This window comes from Oreochromis niloticus, unplaced genomic scaffold, assembly GCF_001858045.2.
Source record: "Oreochromis niloticus isolate F11D_XX unplaced genomic scaffold, O_niloticus_UMD_NMBU tig00007310_pilon, whole genome shotgun sequence".
NCBI classification, from domain to species: domain Eukaryota; kingdom Metazoa; phylum Chordata; class Actinopteri; order Cichliformes; family Cichlidae; genus Oreochromis; species Oreochromis niloticus.
This window is the reverse complement of record NW_020328478.1, coordinates 11,296-29,343: the sequence shown is the minus strand read 5'-3', so window position 1 is coordinate 29,343 and position 18,048 is coordinate 11,296. Positions and strand designations below refer to the sequence as shown.

The window sequence follows — 18,048 nt, the reverse complement described above, 5'->3', positions numbered from 1 at the left end:
TACAGGTTTCTTTGAAAAATACTTTCTTATATCCAGGTTCTTCCTTTGTGCTACCATCCTCCTGTCCTCCTTCCAGGTCCTTGCAGCGCAGGCTTGCCGCTGTTAAAACTAAACAGAGCTCCCTGAAAGGCACAACCAAACACATATTTGTCACATGAGGTAGGACTCTAGTAGAGAACGTAATTTAACTCATTGTGCATCGCTGGGTGAGTGAGACGTTGACAGATCATTTTTTTTCTTTCTATCGGTTTTGTTTGTCTTTACTCGAAGAGATCAAATTATTGGTGGGGACAATTCAATAATCGCTGGATATTGGTGAGGACATGTCCCTTCTGTTCACGCCAAATCTACGCACTTGATTTATTGCTGTATCATTATTCCCCCTCACATCTCAACAAATGATTAAAGAATCGAATCAAAGGAAATCGTTACTCTTTTAACACATAAACACAGTGCAGAAAGACCTATAAGGATGCTGAAGAGATAGCAGAAAGCCAAATATTGTCAGACAGAAAAGCACACAGACAAACTTGGAAAAGTTGATTTGTGGAAAATGAAATGCTGTTGGCGGCAATGGACAGCTGTTAGTATACACTCTCAAGCAGTAATGAGGTTGCATGTTGCTATAAGACAGCTGATCGAGCTGTTTCATTTACTACACGTTTAATAAAGGGTACAAGACCCGTGGCAGTTGTCTGGCTTTGAAATGACTGGAATCTTTACATTTCGACTTTTTTCTCAAAATAATATTTCGATTTCAATGTCGAAGTTCCGACTTTATTAAATCAAAGGACATTTTGTTTCTTAATGTGACCTAATACTCCTTCGCACTTCTCTGATTTTTCCGTTATCATCAACACACACACACACAAAAAAAAAGGATGGGCGTGAACATGAGAAAAAATAATAATGTGTTCGCTTAAGACACACTGGCGTGGAGACTTACTTGCCATTACAGTGTTTCTAGTTTACTTGAGGTTATGATTGGTCTGAATCTCTGAAAGAGAGTGTGTTTAGTCGAAGTTTCATCGCCTTTGAATACAGTTTTAAGCCTGTGTCGGCAACAAGGCGGGACCGCTACTTTGCAAAGAACAAGACTCGCTTGAGCGCAGTAAGTAGACTGAGATCTTGAAGGTTCCAAAACCATACTAGTAATACCAAACTGAGGTAGAAACCCACCCAATCCACTAGGAATTAATTTCTCCAGTCTTTATCTTCTATTGTAGCTCCTTAAACAGGAGGATCCGAAAGAAACGGAGAAGTTCTGAGAGGAGCTTACAGACAAGGAGTGCAGCGACTTGACTTCGGTAATTTCATTCTCTTATACTTTTCCTCTAACGATTTTGTAAAATCATCTTTAGATTTGCTTAAGAAAAGCTTAGTTTTACTTCATGTAACAGGATTTCAGGTATACTTGAGAATAGCATGAGCTTTGTTGTGGAAAAATTGAGCCTCTAAACCAAACCGATTTCCTGCGATTTATTGAAAGAAAGTTAAAACGTTTGCTAAGAAATCAATACAGCACAGGTTTCGAACTAGCATTGACAACATAGGCAAAAATATTAACAGCTCCTTTATTGGCATTTTGTGGATGCAATCTTTGTCTGTTCAGCTGTGGGGAGATCAGTTCCCAAAGTCATGCAGAAGTCTGAAAATAAAGTGCGTCACAGTTTACAGTTAGCTGTTTTCAAATCTCCACGCCCCAATTCTTTGTCAAGAAAGTTATATAGAAACAGTGCACAGATCAGTTAGATGACTTGAAACAAAAACTTTCCATTACATATATAAAAAAAAAATCAAAGAAAAAAAAAAACATGGACACAAATATGAAAAATAAAAACGGAGAGCAAACAAAAAAAACCTACAACATTAAATGTGCTTCCAGCACTGACATCTGGGGAAAAGTTCTGCTAACACGGTATCTGCGAATACAGAAATCAAAAGGCTCCTTTTACACATGAATAGCCTACTTTAAAACACAGTTAATGCTTCCAATCTTTCCAAGTTATTATTTTTGCTTGCATAAATCTTCCAGTGTGGCAGCCTGAACAGAATTTTAGTTTTTAAAAACATTTACACACTCAAATAAAATTAACTACTTTCTGCTTCTGTTTACACTGTCCCTATACCAATGGCGTCGGTAGGCCTAAAATTAATTTATTTTTTTTATTTTTTTACTTATTCTATTTTTTACAGAAATTGCAGACAAATTCAATATAAAGATGCAGGAATGTGAGTTTAAATAAATAATAATATACTATAAACTTCAATATGATCATAATACAGTTCGTCCCTTTCACTTTGTAGTGTTAAGTTAGGTCAGTGTTTTGTTATCAAATCCGTTCCAGTTCTTCATAGGGAACGCCCATATTACTGAAAATCCGGTCCACATTTTCACAGCTACTTTACACTCCGCTGTATCTACACTTGCGCACACACTATCGTATATGTTGCACACAGCAACAACATGGATATATGCAAGTTTTTCAAGAAAGTCTTCATCACTGTTGGTAGCATCAATTAGTTAGCTCCAGCTAACAGCAGAAGTCCCATGTAATTAATGAACCAGGTGCTCCCCATTTTGAGAAATAAAAACCTGGCTAGCACACTAAGTTAAATTGCTAGCATAATTTAAATTTCTGTCACTTGTTTTAGCTGTGGAAAAATTGAGCTGAGCTCATTCAGGTATGGTTATCATTCAGGGGCGTCACTAGGTTTTAACGACAGGGGGGCTTAGCCCCAAAGAGAAGCACACGATATGAACAAACGTAGCGCATGAGCACAAAATTTCACAAACAGAAAACAAAGACTGAGAAATTGCTGGTCTGGACCAATGGACTATTTTCACTAGGGCTTGTGACGTATTTCCGTTTCCAAATACTGCCGCTTGAAAAAAGAAAGTATTTAAAACAGAACATTTTCAAAAACAGGAGAAGAAATACTCGAGCATTGCTGTGTCCCACTTTGTTCGGCTTTTAGCGGCATACTAAGTTTCCATGGCTTTCCGACTCATTTCCGACTTGAGAAGACAATGGCTGGTAAACATCGGATCATTTCACGATTACCTCTCACACCAGGGTCTGCAGCAGACACTTTGCCAATGATCAACTCATAGAGCCAACAACCCTTGATGGTGGAAGGCGGCTTATTGAAGGTGCTGTACCAACACTTTTTGAGTGGAATGGCTATAAAGTTGAACCACCACGGCGTAGTGTTTGGGAGCGAACGGAGCAACGCCCTGAGCTGTCAGTTAAATATATCATATAGGAGACAGACACAGTGATATTTGAGAAGTGAAATGAAGTTTATTAGATTAACAGAAAGTGTGCAATAATTGTTTAAACAAAATCAGGCAGGTGCATAAATTTGGGCACTGTTGTCATTTTATTGATTCCAAAACCTTTAGAACTAATTATTGGAACTCAAATTGGCTTGGTAAACTCAGTGACCCCTGACCCTACATACACAGGTGAATCCAATAATGAGAAAGAGTATTTAAGGGGGTCAATTGTAAGTTTCCGTCCTCTTTTAATTTTCTCTGAAGAGTAGCAACATGGGGGTCTCAAAACAACTCTCAAATGACCTGAAGACAAAGATTGTCCACCATCATGGTTTAGGGGAAGGATACAGAAAGCTGTCTCAGAGATTTAAGCTGTTTCCACAGTTAGGAACATATTGAGAAAATGGAAGACCACAGGCTCAGTTCAAGTTAAGGCTCGAAGTGGCAGACCAAGAAAAAGCTCAGATAGACAGAAGCGACGAATGGTGAGAACAGTCAGAGTCAACCCACAGACCAGCACCAAAGACCTACAACATCATCTTGCAGCAGATGGAGTCACTGTGCATCGTTCAACCATTCGGCTTACTTTTCACAAGGAGATGCTGTATGCAAGAGTGATGCAGAGGAAGCCTTTTCTCCGCCCACAGCACAAACAGAGCGTGAGGTATGCTAAAGCACATTTGGACAAGCCAGCTTCATTCTGGAATAAGGTGCTGTGGACTGATGAAACTAAAATTGAGTTATTTGGGCATAACAAGGGGCGTTATGCATGGAGGAAAAAGAACACAGCATTCCAAGAAAAACACCTGCTAAAATATGGTGGTGGATCCATCATGCTGTGGGGCTGTGTGGCCAGTGCAGGGACTGGGAATCTTGTCAAAGTTGAGGGACACATGGATTTCACTCAGTATCAGCAGATTCTGGAGACCAATGTCCAGGAATCAGTGACAAAGCTGAAGCTGCGCCGGGGCTGGATCTTTCAACAAGACAACGACCCGAAACACTGCTCAAAATCCACTAAAGCATTCATGCAGAGGAACAAGTACAACGTTCTGGAACGGCCATCTCAGTCCCCAGACCTGAATATTATTGAAAATCTGTGGTGTGAGTTAAAGAGAGCTCGGAAGCCATCAAACCTGAATGAACTAGAGATGTTTTGTAAAGAGGAATGGTCCAAAATACCTTCAACCACAATCCAGACTCTCATTGGAACCTACAGAGGTTGTAATTTCTGCAAAAGGCGAATCTACTAAATATTGATTTCATTTCGTTTTTTGTGGTGCCCAAATTTATGCACCTGCCTGATTTTGTTTAAACAATTATTGCACACTTTCTGTAAATCCAATAAACTGCATTTCACTTCTCAAATATCACTGTGTGCGTCTCCTATATGATATATTTAACTGACCTTTTTTATTGTAACAACCAACGATTTATACAGGAAAATAATGTCTATTAACAAGGTTGCCCCAACTTTTGCATCCCACCGTACCTTACACCTCCTCATTACCTTCACCTACACTGAAATCTGCTACAGTCACTGCTCGCTTCCCCCTGGAGACACTCTCTTCCACTTCATCCATCTTACTCCAGAACTCCTCTCTCTCTTCTGACATACAACCTGTAGGGCATACGCACTGTCAGCATTTAACATCACCCCTTTGATTTCCATTTTCAAACTTATGATCCTGTCTAATGCTTTCTTCACTTCTACAACACTGTTCACATACTCTTACTTCAAGATGTTTCTTTCTATCTACACCACAGTAGAATGGCTTGAATCCACCACCTTTTCCTCCATCGTGAAAAATAAGTGAAAAAATTAAATTAACACATTCTTCATGCAAATTTTGTAGTACATGGCTAATATTAGTACTTAATTTTTTTATTTTTTGAATTTGCATAGTTTGTATTGTCTATTTTATTACTTAATGTTTTCTTTATTTTAACCTTTGTGACTGTCTGTCTATGAAAAGCACTTAAAAAATAAACCTTACCTTAATTTCTTTCACAGGTAATCTGAAGCAAAGACATGAATTCTGTCACTCCAGGAATTGAACACCCTCCAGTAAGAGAAACACACCCTGTAATAGAGTGTATATTTAATGATGACCTTGAGAAGCTTAAAACATTACTGAAGAACAGTGATGTTAATGAACTTTATCACTGTAAAGACTGGGATGATGATATAACCCCACTGATTGCTGCTGTTGCAAAGCACAACAAACCTATATCTTTTGACCTTTTAATTAATGGTGCGGACTCAAATATAACTTCTAAACACCACTTCACACCTTTGCATTATTTCTCCCTGACCAACACACTTGATTTTGTGGAGAAACTCCTGGAAGCAAATTCTCATCCAGATGGATCTACTCCAATGCAACCACATAAACACACATCAGTGCAAACTGCTGATATTAGAGACAAAGAGGATGTCATGCAAAGACTCATTTCTGCTGGTGCACGGGTCACATTGCTGCCCAAGAATGATGCTGAGTGTGTTAGTAACAATAATAAAAAGTCTCAGATGATTGCATCAAATGAAGATGAGGCATTTTCCAAGATCAGAGATTTTATTGATGTGGAAACTGCTGCTTTTAAAACACCTGAAGAAGTGTTTACAACTGATAACAATAAGATGCTGTTAGAGAATCCAGAGTCACATTTGACCATATATGAAATTCTCTTTACTGGGAGAGGAAAAGAAAAACATGGCCAGAGATGTATTACATGGCTAAAGGAAACTGGAAATGTGAATACTTACATTGCAGGTGCAGCCACTCGTTTTCCAAACATCCCTAAGACACATGTAAAGCTGGCAGTTGAAGGTTTAAATGCAGTTTTCTGTACAATGGATGACATAACAAATGAGCATGCAGTAGCTATAGTTCCACAATTACTGAACCTGCTTGACTCACAAGACAGTGGTGTTTGTGAAGCAGTGCTACAAACACTCTATGTGATAACACAGAAAACAAAAGGCACAAAGAGCTGGGACTTTTTAGAGAACTTATGCAGAACAGTTGCCCCTTTTGTAAATGAGAAGCACCCCACTAACATCAGGGTCTACACATATAGCATAGTCGCAAATCTGATGTCAGTTGAACAGGCAGCTAAAATTTTTACATCAGAGGTTGTAACTTCCGTGCCCAAGGACATACTGACATCAGGTGACATGAAAATGAATCAAAAGCTGAAAGAAGTGCTGAGAAGTCTGAAAAATTATTTGAGCAAACCAAACTCAGAATGTGAGGGAAATGCAGCATCGTCTGTGGCCAGGAATACGAAGGAAATGCCGGAATCAGCTTCAGATGAAACGCCTTTCAACCAACAAGAGTTTCGCAGGACACCAGTGAGCAAGAGGTGGAAGAAGCTCCTGGATAAACTGGAGCGAGATGTTCGCAATGGGAAAAAAACAGTAATCAGAATCGGAAAATGTTTTTATGTGAATGATACAGAATTCAGAATAACGAAGAGTGATGGTACTGAAGTCTTCTTGGGACTGAGAGAGGATGGCACAGAAGTTGCCATTAAGAAAATGTCTAAAAGCAACAGTGGCAATCTGAAGAATGAAAAAGAAATCCTACAACTCCCTGAACTCGATCATCCTTATATTATACGATATGTTGATGTTGAAGAGGACAAGAAATTTGAATATCTTTGTCTGCAACTTTGTGAATACACCTTGGATAGCTATATCAAAAGAATTAATAAAGACACTGGGAAAGATTTCCTTTTACAGAGACTCGTCAAACAACTTCTTGAAAGTCTAAAGGTGCTTCACTCTCACGATCCTCCAATTCTCCACAAAAATCTCATACCCGAGAACATTTTTATTGGTAAGACACATTTAAAATTGAGTAAAATCTATATTCATTGGTAAATTGAAGACATGATTTTGTTTGATGGGTTTTTGTATGTTTTTCCTCCTGCAGATGTTATTGGGAGGGTAAGAATAGCTGGTTTTGGCATGAGCAGCCAGAAACAAGACTCATACACGTCAAGCAGTGAAATAAAGGTAAAATGTGCCACACACAAACTTGACTGAGGTTATGGTGAAAAGTACCTAAACTTGATGTTGTGAAAATGTTCTTAAGGTGGCAAGGATGGCCCAAGAGACGACAGAGAACAAACCATACAAATCAAACAGTGATATACAGCTTATTATGTTTGTTAGAAAATGTTAATGGATGGTTTGGTAAATTAAGTAATTTGTTACTCTTAAGGTGGCAGGATTTCTGATTTCTCATATCCTCTCTGGAGCCCGGCGTAAATTTAAAACTGAAATCAAAAAATGTAAGGACAATTTGAAACATATTAACGATGTGGTGGCAAAGAATCTCATCAAGTGGATGATCAGAGGTGAGCCAGAGGGCAGACCCAAAGCAGAAGAATGCTTGGACCATCCCTTCTTCTGGACTAAGAACGAGTAAGGAAGTCATACTGATTGATTAATTAATAAATAGTTATTATTTGAACAAATTGTGATTTTTGGTTTCACTTCAACTCTCTGTAAAACAAAGATGGAGATGCCCACGCTAGCCTAAAACTCTGATAAGGTCATCCAGGATCAGCCTAGTTCAATATGCATGGTCACGTTTGCTACAAATGATAAATCTTCTTCTTATACATTTGCTGTTGTTTTTAAAGTATTTATTCAGGCTGCTTCTGCTTATGATTAATTTCCACCTATGAAGCATAATTTAAATTTTAATTCAAGGAAATTTGAATACCTGAGATGGACTGCTAACAGGGAGGAAGTGAAAAACTGTCGGAGGGCTGACCAGAACCTGGAACCCTTTAAAGACTGGAAAAATAAGGTGACTGCAACATTGTGGCAAAACTTTTGCATTCCTAAAGTCCATATCATGACCAGTGTTATTTGTTTTTGCAGTTTTCATCCACTATTGTTACGGAGATGGACAATTATAGTCGTGAAACACCTCCCAAACCCAAACCATACCCTGAAAATGTATTTGGACTGCTCCTTTTTATACGTAATCTCCATGAGCATTAGTAAGTTAAAGTCCTATCTATCTATTGTGCATTAAAAGTTTGAATCTTGTTAATCATGATGACTGTGTTAACGCGGCTCAAACGTGTTAACGCTGACAGCTCTACTAATAATGCTTTCCTTTTTCACAGTCCACATTACGCAAAGGAGTGTGATGCAGTGAACAAATTTCCAGATCTCTTTGGTTGGGTTTACAAGTATGCTGAGGACAAGCGCTGGAATTCAGAGTCACCTTTGAAAGAAATGTTTCAAAGAAAAAAAGACAAAGTGGACTTTAGCACCAGTGTTGTGATGCCATCTATGAGCACTGAGGAGTGAGCAGTCTCAACCTACTAAAATGAAAATGAAATGAAAATTGAATTCAGAATGAAGGACCTCTCAGTGGCTGTGGAGCTTGAGAGAAGTAATAAAAATATGTAAATATAAGTATTATTGTATGGCGCTCATCTTACTTCAGTATCTTTTATTTTGTCAGGCTGTATACTTTCAAAGACTTCTTTTAGTTTTGTTTTGCTACTAGTTAACTCCCAATTGAATGAAGATGGGTAGAAACAATGGAGGTTCAGGATGAAGAAGCTCATAAATGACTACGGCTAACATACTGCCAGTGAAAAACAAGAAAAGCAGTTAGTAGCTTTAGAACCACAGATATAATTAAACCATAAGATGCAGGCTGTGTTCTTCTCAGGCATGTACAAGCATGACCCTGAAACTATACCTAAATTGATTTAAGCTAAATTTAAGTTCAATGTATTTGAGCTACAATGTATGATTTGTGTCTGTTATCGTCTGTTATTGTAATTCCCAAAAGAATCACCAATTAACCTAAAAAAGCAAGTTGTTGGACTGTGAGAGGGAGCCGGAGCACCCTCAGAGAACACAACATGCAAACAGCAGCCAGCAGATTCACATGCAGGACCTTCTTGCTGTGAGGCAACAGTACCAACCACTGCACCACCGTGCTGACCTTAGAGTGCAGTTGTATGGTGGAAAATGTTACTGTGGATGCTTTAGATCAGCGGTCCCCAACCCCCGCGCCTCGGACCGGTACCGGTCCGTGAGTCGTTTGGTACCGGGCCGCGAGAGTTGAGGCTCAGGTGTGAAATGTATGGTTTTCAGGGTTTTTATCGGTTTTCAGCGTTATTTTGTTATCGTTTTTATCGTTAACTCGGTTTTCCTGGGTCTTTTCACGTGTGTTATGAATAAATCTTCTTTTTTTCGGTACCGGCACTAGTTTTATTTTGTTGTATTTATCCGCGACATCTCATTGCCGGTCCGTGAAAATATTGTCGGGCATAAACCGGTCCGTGGCGCAAAAAGGGTTGGGGACCGCTGCTGTAGATTATATTACATACAGAAAAAAGTACTGGTTTATTATTTTAGTGGGCAAAAGAGTCAAGATTGGATCTAAAGGATGTAAATGGACAAGCACAGTGCATTTCTACTCAGTCTGAACACTCGACACAGCCTCATTCACCCAACTGCACACACATGATTAGGGGAAACTCAACATTCAGTATCTTCATTTTTTCATCAAAAGACTTTCTCTGTATCTCTGCTCTGTTTGTTTTTGACTTGAAACACTAAATAAAAGTTTTACTGCACATCTGTCTCTATTGTTTAATCAGCAGCTGTAATACTAAACTGTCCAAAATTTAAAATTCTACATTTAGTAGATTTAGAGATATTTATTTCACCACTTTGAGTTAATGATACTTTATAAACCTATTCTGCTGTTTAACAAAGACAGTATCATCATGTTTAAAGCACTTTTCAATCTGACAGCAGCACTCAGTTCTCCTGCACATGTGTGATCTTGGAGTGAACTGAAGGTTCAGATGCATCTCTCAGGTCCTGTGTGGAGACTTTGCTGGACTTTGTCTGTCTGTTAAAGATGTGATTTTCAGATGCTATTCAGCTGGTGTAGATAGTGGGGGTTTAGGTCTGAAACATCTTCTTTTGTCCTCCATTCATCCAGTTTCATGAGATAAATGTTTAGTACAAGGACTGGACTGAAAAAAGACTGAAAAAAGAAACTTTGAAAGAGTTTTAGAAAGCCTGGAGGAAAAGCAGTGCTTGTTTAATCAAATGTAATAATACACATTGTTTAAATGTCCCAAAGTAAAGAGATCTCGCTGTGAACCTTTAATTCGTCACCCTCTTGTGGCAGCAGCTGGCTACTGTTACTTGCACATGTGCACTGTGGTGTTTTATTACGTTATAATTTAATACAAAACCCATTAATTAAATTAGTGAGTTGAAGTAATTGTTGAGTATTGCAGCATCGACAGCGATCAACTCGAAGGAAAATGACGACGGAGGCAAAAATGTCCTTAATATTTTGGGAACTTTATTCCACATGAACAACTTTCCTCATGGGTGCCATTTTGTTGTGGGTATACTTCTTCTTAGGGGCGTGATGACGCAGCATACGTGCCCTTACAATAAACAGTGCCTCCTTGTGGTGACAACTAAAATACTGTCTCTGTTAAACATATTGTACAACATGAGTACACACAATGAATATCTTAACAGCCCCTCTTGTACTCAGGTTGTTGGAATCTAACGAAAAGTTGTACAATAAACAATAAACAGTTGTACACTCTACCACACTTCCTTTTTCTTTCTTTTCTCTTTTTCTTTTTAAGCACCAAACATAACGTCAGCAAACTTAGCAAGTTTTAGCTTAGAAACAGGTTTGGTCATAACATCTGCAACCATTTCTTCAGTAGTGCAACATAACAGACACATTTTCTCTTCATTTACAATGGACCTTACAAAATGATATTTAATGTCCACATGTTTGCACCTCTGTCACCTCACAGGGTTTTTAGCCAGGGCAATTGTTCCCTGGTTGTCCTCGTACACTATTGTTTGAGTGTAATTGTAGTCATCTATACCTTTCTAAAGCTGTTCTAAATATATACACTCTTGCATTATGGAAGCCAGAGCCATATGCTCTGCTTCACAGGTAGAGAGCGCCACAGTGGGCTGTTTCTTGGTCTTCCATGAAACTAAAGAACTGTTGTTACATAGATGTACACAGTAACCAGTAGTGCTGCGCCTGTCGGCGGTGTCACCTGCCCAGTCAGCATCACTGTAGGCTACTAGACCCAAATTTCCATCTGTGTTTCTCCTAAAACACAACTTCTTATCTTTGGACCCTTTTAGATATCTCAACACACGTTTCACAGTTCCCCACTGTTCTTCTGTAGGCTCATGAAAATGTTGTGATAACTTGCTTACCACAAAACTCAGGTCAGGACGGGTACCTGATGCGAGGTATATAAGACTGCCCACAGCCTCTCTATACATCCTCACATCTCTCATCGTAGTAGCACCTTCTGTGTAACACAACTTCTGATCACAGGGAGTTTCTCTGGGTTTACAGTTCTGCATGTTAAATCTCATCAGTATCTTGTTGACATAATGTTTCTTGTGACATTGTTACACATCCATCAGACTGAGTGAAATCAATACCCAGATAATGGTTAAGTCTGCCCAAGTCTTTCATCTTAAATCTGACTGAAAGCATTTCTTTCACGTCCTTCATTACCTTTTCATTGCCAGCTGCAATTATCAGGTCGTCCACCCAGATGATCATAATCACCTTGCCATGTTTTGTCTCTTTGGTATAAACACAGTGGTCTGCTGGGTTTTGCCTGAAACTGTTCTCAGTTAGGTACTCGTGCAAGATCCTATTCCAGTTACGACCAGATTGTTTTAACCCATACAAGGATTTTTGTAATCTACACACTAACCCTTCTCCCTCTTCATAACCTTCTGGCTGATCAACGTAGATTTCATAATCAATGGGAGCGTGTAAATACGCTGTCTTCACATCCATTTGATGGAGTAACAGGTTCTCCTGCGCTGCTTTCTGTAACAAAACTCTTATGCTGGTTAAGTTGGCTGTTGGTGAGAATGTTTCTCCATAATCTATCCCCAGCTGTTGGCTGTAACCCTTGGCTACGAACCTTGCTTTGTATTTGTCGTTTCCCTCAACGTCACTCTTAACAGAATAAACCCACTTCCCCCCCCACTGTTTTCTTTCCCTTTGGCAAAGTGGTTAGGGTGAAAGTGTCATTTTCCCGTAACGAGTGAATTTCTTCATCCATGGCTTTGATCCAGTTCTTTGAGTTAGCTGATTCTATGGCTTCCTCAAATGTGTTTGGGACACCACACACTGCCCTGTAGCAGTCGTCTATGGTAGTGTGGATCTCATCGCTGCCACTGCTGGTAGCTACAAAGTCATTTAAATGTCCCGGTTTTCTTCTCTCCCTAATAGGATACCTTTTGTTGTCAGATCCATCACTTGCCACAGTTGAGCCTTTTCGTTCACTCTCATCAGGTGTACCGCTTTGTGGACTTTTGTCCCTCACAATAGGTTCTGGAACCTCCTCATTGTCCTTGTCACCTTTCTCTGAAGGTCTGTTAGCCATAGGCTGTCTTACTCTGCTACAGTCATCATTTAGTTCTCCCTCATCTGTCTGTGTTTGTCTTTCTACATTTACTTTGCTCACAAACTTAACAAGTCTATGTTTCTGAACTTTCTCAGTTTCGGGGTGGTAAACTAAGTAGGCGGGACTGTTCTTATCATAACCTACAAAGAAACCTTGGTCACATTTTGAATCAAGTTTCCCCTTGTCCTGTTTGTATGCATAGCACACAGACCCAAATTTCTGCATCTTTGACAAGTCTGGCTTTTTACCTGTCAGCATTTGGTAGGGTGTTTTCCCTGTTCGCTTATTAAAGCATCTGTTCCGTGTTACAGCAGCAGTTTGAATGGCATAGTTCCATAGGCATTTCGGTAGCTGACTCTCAATTAGCATGCACTTACCCATCTCGAAAAGAGTACGCCACCCCCTCTCGGCTGTACCGTTCTGATGGGGTGAGTACGGGGCTGATGTCTCATGCTTAATGCCATTTTTTCCTAACAGGGTTTGGAAATCTCTGCATGTGAACTCTGTGCCATTGTCTGATCTAATGCATTTTACATTGCCATATGGTGCAACATCTGCTAGAAATTTCTCTGTTGCCTGCACTGTATCAGTTTTTGTCTTAAGGAAATATACAAACACTGAGTTTGAATAATCATCAGTGAATATATGTATGTATGTATGTATTTGTACCCATCAATAGATTCAGTGGCTATCGGACCTACTAAATCTGTGTGGACCATTTGTAAAGGAGCCTTTGCTCTTGTATCAGGATCTCTGTTTCGGGTTTGTGCAAACTTCCCCTGGATACACACTTCACATTCCTGGTCAGGACTATCAGTTCTCCCCTTAATCTGCATACCGTTAACCACACCTTGCAATCTTACTACATCTTCATAGTTGCAATGACCTAATATCTCATGCCATGCCTGTATGTCATGACAGGTGTTACACTTATTACCCTCAACTTCAGTCTGCAAATAGTACAACTTGCCATACACATGAATGTTAAAGTTAGTACCGTCTTTGTGGGTCAACATGTCCTGCCCTTGTTTAAAGGTGACTGTTGCTCCTAATGCAGTGGCTGACTTTACGGAGAATATGTTCTGGGGGTATGATGGAATAAACAGCGCATCTTTCAGCGTTGCTTTGCGTCGCTGGCCTGTATTGTCAATCAGGAACACCTCTGCGTCCCCCCTCTGTTGGGCGATGCCTCTGCACTGGGTACCGTCTGCCAGTTCCACGCTGTGTGACTCCGGTCTGAACGCGTCGTCGAAGCTCTTGAACTTGGCGATGTCGTTAATGATGTGAGGTAGCCCCAGTGTCGACCAACAGGCCTTTCTCCTCAATGCTGTATGCTGACTGCTGGACTTTGATGTCTGCGCCCTTAATCCTGAAGGCATAATCCGGCGTATCTGCTTTGGATCCGTTGCTGCTCTCATCTGCGACCTTCCGCGCGCCATCTTGTTTGTCTTTATGTCTACATGTGGTATCACTGTGTGTGTTGCTTTTGCAATGACTGCACCACGTCCTCCGTCTGCACACTTTTGCTTGGTGGCCTTTTAGTTGGCCTTTTAGTCCACACTTGAAACACACAATGTCCACATCGCTCTCGTATCTGCATTGTGCGCTGGATCTCGTGTGCTCACGCCCGGTTCTTACTCCTGTTTTCATTACGTTGTCGCTACACTCCGATGCGCTTGACTTTTCAGTGTCTTCGAAACTCCGTAGCTTTGTTTTGAACTCAGCAAATGTCATATCGTCTTTATCGTGGGTAACGTGTATTGCAAATGGTTTAAAACTTCCAGGTAGTCCTTTTAAAACCACAGCAATCAATAATCCATCACCTAAAGTCTCACCCGCATTGCGCAGTGCTGTAATGGCGGCCTCTGCTCTGATGACATAGTCTGTGACAGTCTCTTCCCTCTTTTTCTGAAGCGATGTCAGCGTGGTGTACAGGTTGATGATTTGGGGCTTTCCCTTTCCATCGTAGTACTCCCTCAATATTTCTAATGCTCTTCTCCCATTATCAGGGGCATCTCTCATAATCAGTGAGAGGCTTTTATCGTCCAAAAATTGGATTAACTCGGCGTAAGCATCAGCGTTCTTCTTACCGTCTGCCGCTACTTCAGCCTCACTGTTCGGTTCCTTCAGAACAGTGTCTCTTAATCCCAACAAGTGCAAATATCCTAGCACCTTAGTTTCCCAAAGTTCATATTTGGTCTCATCTCCGTCAAACATGAGTCGAGGCAGCCTGCTTGCTCCTCGTTGATCCATGTTGCTATTTAGCCGTTAGCCCGCTATCCGTTGCGGCTCCAGATCTTCATAAGAAAAAACTCCTCTTCGAGTCGGCCCTGGGCCCATAACCTGTTGAGTATTGCAGCATCGACAGCGATCAACTCGAAGGAAAATGACGACGGAGGCAAAAATGTCCTTAATATTTTGGGAACTTTATTCCACATGAACACGAGGCAAAACTTTCCTCATGGGTGCCATTTTGTTGTGGGTATACTTCTTCTTAGGGGCGTAATGACGCAGCATACGTGCCCTTACAATAAACAGTGCCTCCTTGTGGTGACAACTAAAATACTGTCTCTGTTAAACATATTGTACAACGTGAGTACACACAATGAATATCTTAACAGTAATATATGAAATATTAGTGTTAGGTAAGTCCCAGAGTTCAGTTTATTGGACATTAGCTACATGTAATAAGAAGATATGAGACCCAAATATATGCTTATGTCAACACATGTTCATTTTGATGAAGTTTACTGAACAAATTTGAATCATCACAACAACCAAAATGTTAGCAACACATCATAAAGTTTATTAGTATAACTATGGCAACCATGTTTATGTTTGTAACCTGATAACTCAAATACATTCTGTAGGTGTCACATTCTGAGGACTGTAATTTCACACACTTTCAGACATTTGCAGAGAGAAGTGTTTTGTAAAAACTTTACAAGTCAGAGGGATTATTTGCTCAAACAGCAACCAGTGCAAACATGTTTTGCTGGACTCTAAGAAGGAGAAAGGTACAGCCTGATATGTGAAGTTTTTTAATATTTTTTTTTTACATTTTCTTTTTGTGCAACACAGTCCTTATTTAATCACATGCTGTTTGATTTATTTGATTCAGAAAACAAAAGAGGATACTGTGGGTGTTGAAGAGGAGAAGGCCCCGCTGAAAAAGTAAGATAATGATTTGTAACTGTTTTCTTATGGGGGGGGGGGGGGACTGTTGTGATCATTTGTCCAAGTAAAAAATCCCAGAAATGTCATGTGACAACCTCTTTGGCTTCCATCACGCCCATTTAGAATCTTACCACCACTTTGATCCTTTAATCCTTTGATCCTAAAAACCCATAAATAGGAGTGAGAAGCAACAACTTTTAGTTCGTTGTTCGCAGCATTTATGTTCGCAGCATTGAAACGTTTGACAGAGAAGCCTTTCAAAACAATTGGATCCTTTTCAGAGTGACTTTTTACACTTTCCAACATGTCTCTGAAAAAACACACAAGAAAAGAAAAAGTAAAACCCAGCTCTCCTCTTCTGACTCAAGAAGACAATATTCAAGTTCAGAAGATGTGCTTGGAAGAGATGCATGAGGAAAATCTCATGAACAATCGCAATACGAAACACCCGCCCCAGCCAGAGTACATCTATTACGTCTGGCAGAGTTTTTTTGAACAGCGAAAGGAGATTATCTTCCTCAGAAAAGAAAATGAGAGAAAGACTGCTGAAGTAGATAAATTATTCAGCCAGCTTCTTGAAAAGGAAGATATTCAGAAGGAGAAAGAAATGGAACTCCTAGACGTGCGTGGAAGGAACTTTGAGCTCAAAGCAAAGCTTGATAAAGCAATAGAAAAACTCAAAGAAATCCTCCAGCAGAAGAAAAATGAGAAAGACAAGGACAAAAAGGATCGGGAGCTGCAATTAAAGCTTGATGAAGCTCTGCAAAAAAATACAGAAATCCTCCAAGAGAAGAAACGGCAGGACATAGAACTCCAAAACTTGGGGATCAAATACAAAGCATTGCTTCAAGAGAAAAAGCAACAACCGATCAAACAGAAAGAAAGCAAGCTTGAAGACTCGGAGGAAAACTACAGAGAGCTGAAAACAAAGCTTGATAAAGCACTGCAAAGAAATAACCAGATTCTTCAAGAAAAAGAACAACTGGAAAGAAACCAGAGAGACATGCGGTGCCAACTCCAAAGCATGGAGGAAAAATGCCGAGTCCTGGAAGCAAAACTTGATAAAACTGCAGTGCACAAGCAGAAATATCAAGAGCTGCTGCAAGAGAAAGAACAACAGGACAAAAAGCAGAAAGAAGACAAACGTTTACTCCAAGGCTTTGAGAGGGAAAACCAAAAGCTGCAAGAAGTTTACAAGAAAATGAACTACAAAGCAACTGAAATGGAAGGAGAGAAGGAGAAACTGCGAAAACAATGCTCAGCGATGCAGAGTCAGCTCAATGACATGCTGACAAAAAACACCGAACTCGAGGAACTTTCAAACACCTTGAAGTGCAAAAACACTGAGGTGCAGGTGCTAAAGCAGCAACTCCAGAAAACAAATGAAGACCTGGAGTGCAAACTTGAAGAAATGGAGAGGAAAAGTCAACAGTTAGAAGATGCTCACAACAAATTACAAGAGCGTTATACAGAGATGCAGGAGGCAAAGGTAATGCAGGAGGCAACTTCTAATGAGTTGAAAGAAAGGCTCAAAGACAAACAAGCCGAATTAGAAGAAGTGGAGAAAACATGCAGGAGACTTGAGAAGGAGAACACAGAAACAATCGATCAGCTGAGAAACCTGATCCTAGAGAAAAAGGTTCTCGTGGAAAAGCTCCTGGAAAAGAAGAAGAAACGCTTCCGCTTCTTCTGGAGGAAGGACACTCATGCTTTGTCTGGTTTTTCCACTGCTGATGTCACCTCGTCTTCCTCCACCTCTGTTCCATCGTAATTTTGACCTCCCCTCTCCTGCCCTCTCCCTCTCTCCTGACACCTTGACACCTCTCCCTCCCCTAGCTCCCTTGAACTCCTAACACCTGTCCCATCTCCCTCCCCCTCTCTCTCTTTTCACCCTCACCCCCCAACCAGTCCCGACAGTTGACTGCCCCCTCTAGAGCCTGGTTCTGTCATAGGTTTCTTCCTTTAAAGGGAGTTTTTCCTATCCACCGTCGCCTAGTGCTTGCTCAGAGGGCATTGTTGGGGTTTTCTCTCCTCTATCTCTTTCCTCCTTTCTATCCCTTTCCTTGACCCCCCACCCACCCCCTTTCTATTTTCCCAATAATTTAATAATA

The 18,048-nt window shown here is 40.3% G+C and overlaps 1 protein-coding gene and 1 long non-coding RNA gene across 4 annotated transcripts; both read left to right on the top strand.

Moving 5' to 3' along the window:
* The first annotated feature begins 248 nt into the window (after window positions 1-248).
* LOC102079299 (serine/threonine-protein kinase/endoribonuclease IRE1) lies at window positions 249-9,404 on the top strand. Of its 3 annotated transcripts, none has more exons than XR_002060488.2 (8): window positions 249-1,111; window positions 1,227-1,307; window positions 5,295-5,348; window positions 7,219-7,301; window positions 7,510-7,712; window positions 8,004-8,103; window positions 8,178-8,299; window positions 8,429-9,404. It is a non-coding gene; the product is annotated as a serine/threonine-protein kinase/endoribonuclease IRE1 (long non-coding RNA). The 3 variants fall into 3 exon arrangements; XR_002060485.2 differs by having other exon boundaries at window positions 5,295-7,122; XR_003218215.1 differs by having other exon boundaries at window positions 249-1,307; window positions 5,295-7,122.
* A 6,319-nt stretch (window positions 9,405-15,723) lies between these two features.
* Window positions 15,724-17,807, top strand: LOC109200305 (trichohyalin-like). The gene is made up of 2 exons (XM_019355819.2): window positions 15,724-15,777; window positions 15,882-17,807. The coding sequence occupies exon 2, from the start codon at window positions 16,242-16,244 to the stop codon at window positions 17,706-17,708; it is 1,467 nt and encodes a 488-aa protein (XP_019211364.1). The 5' UTR covers window positions 15,724-15,777; window positions 15,882-16,241; the 3' UTR covers window positions 17,709-17,807.
* Window positions 17,808-18,048: the final 241 nt, after the last annotated feature.

Coding starts and splice junctions, on each gene's coding strand:
- LOC109200305 (XM_019355819.2), top strand. CDS start 16,242: ATGTCTCTGAAAAAACACACAAGAAAAGAAAAAGTAAAACCCAGCTCT.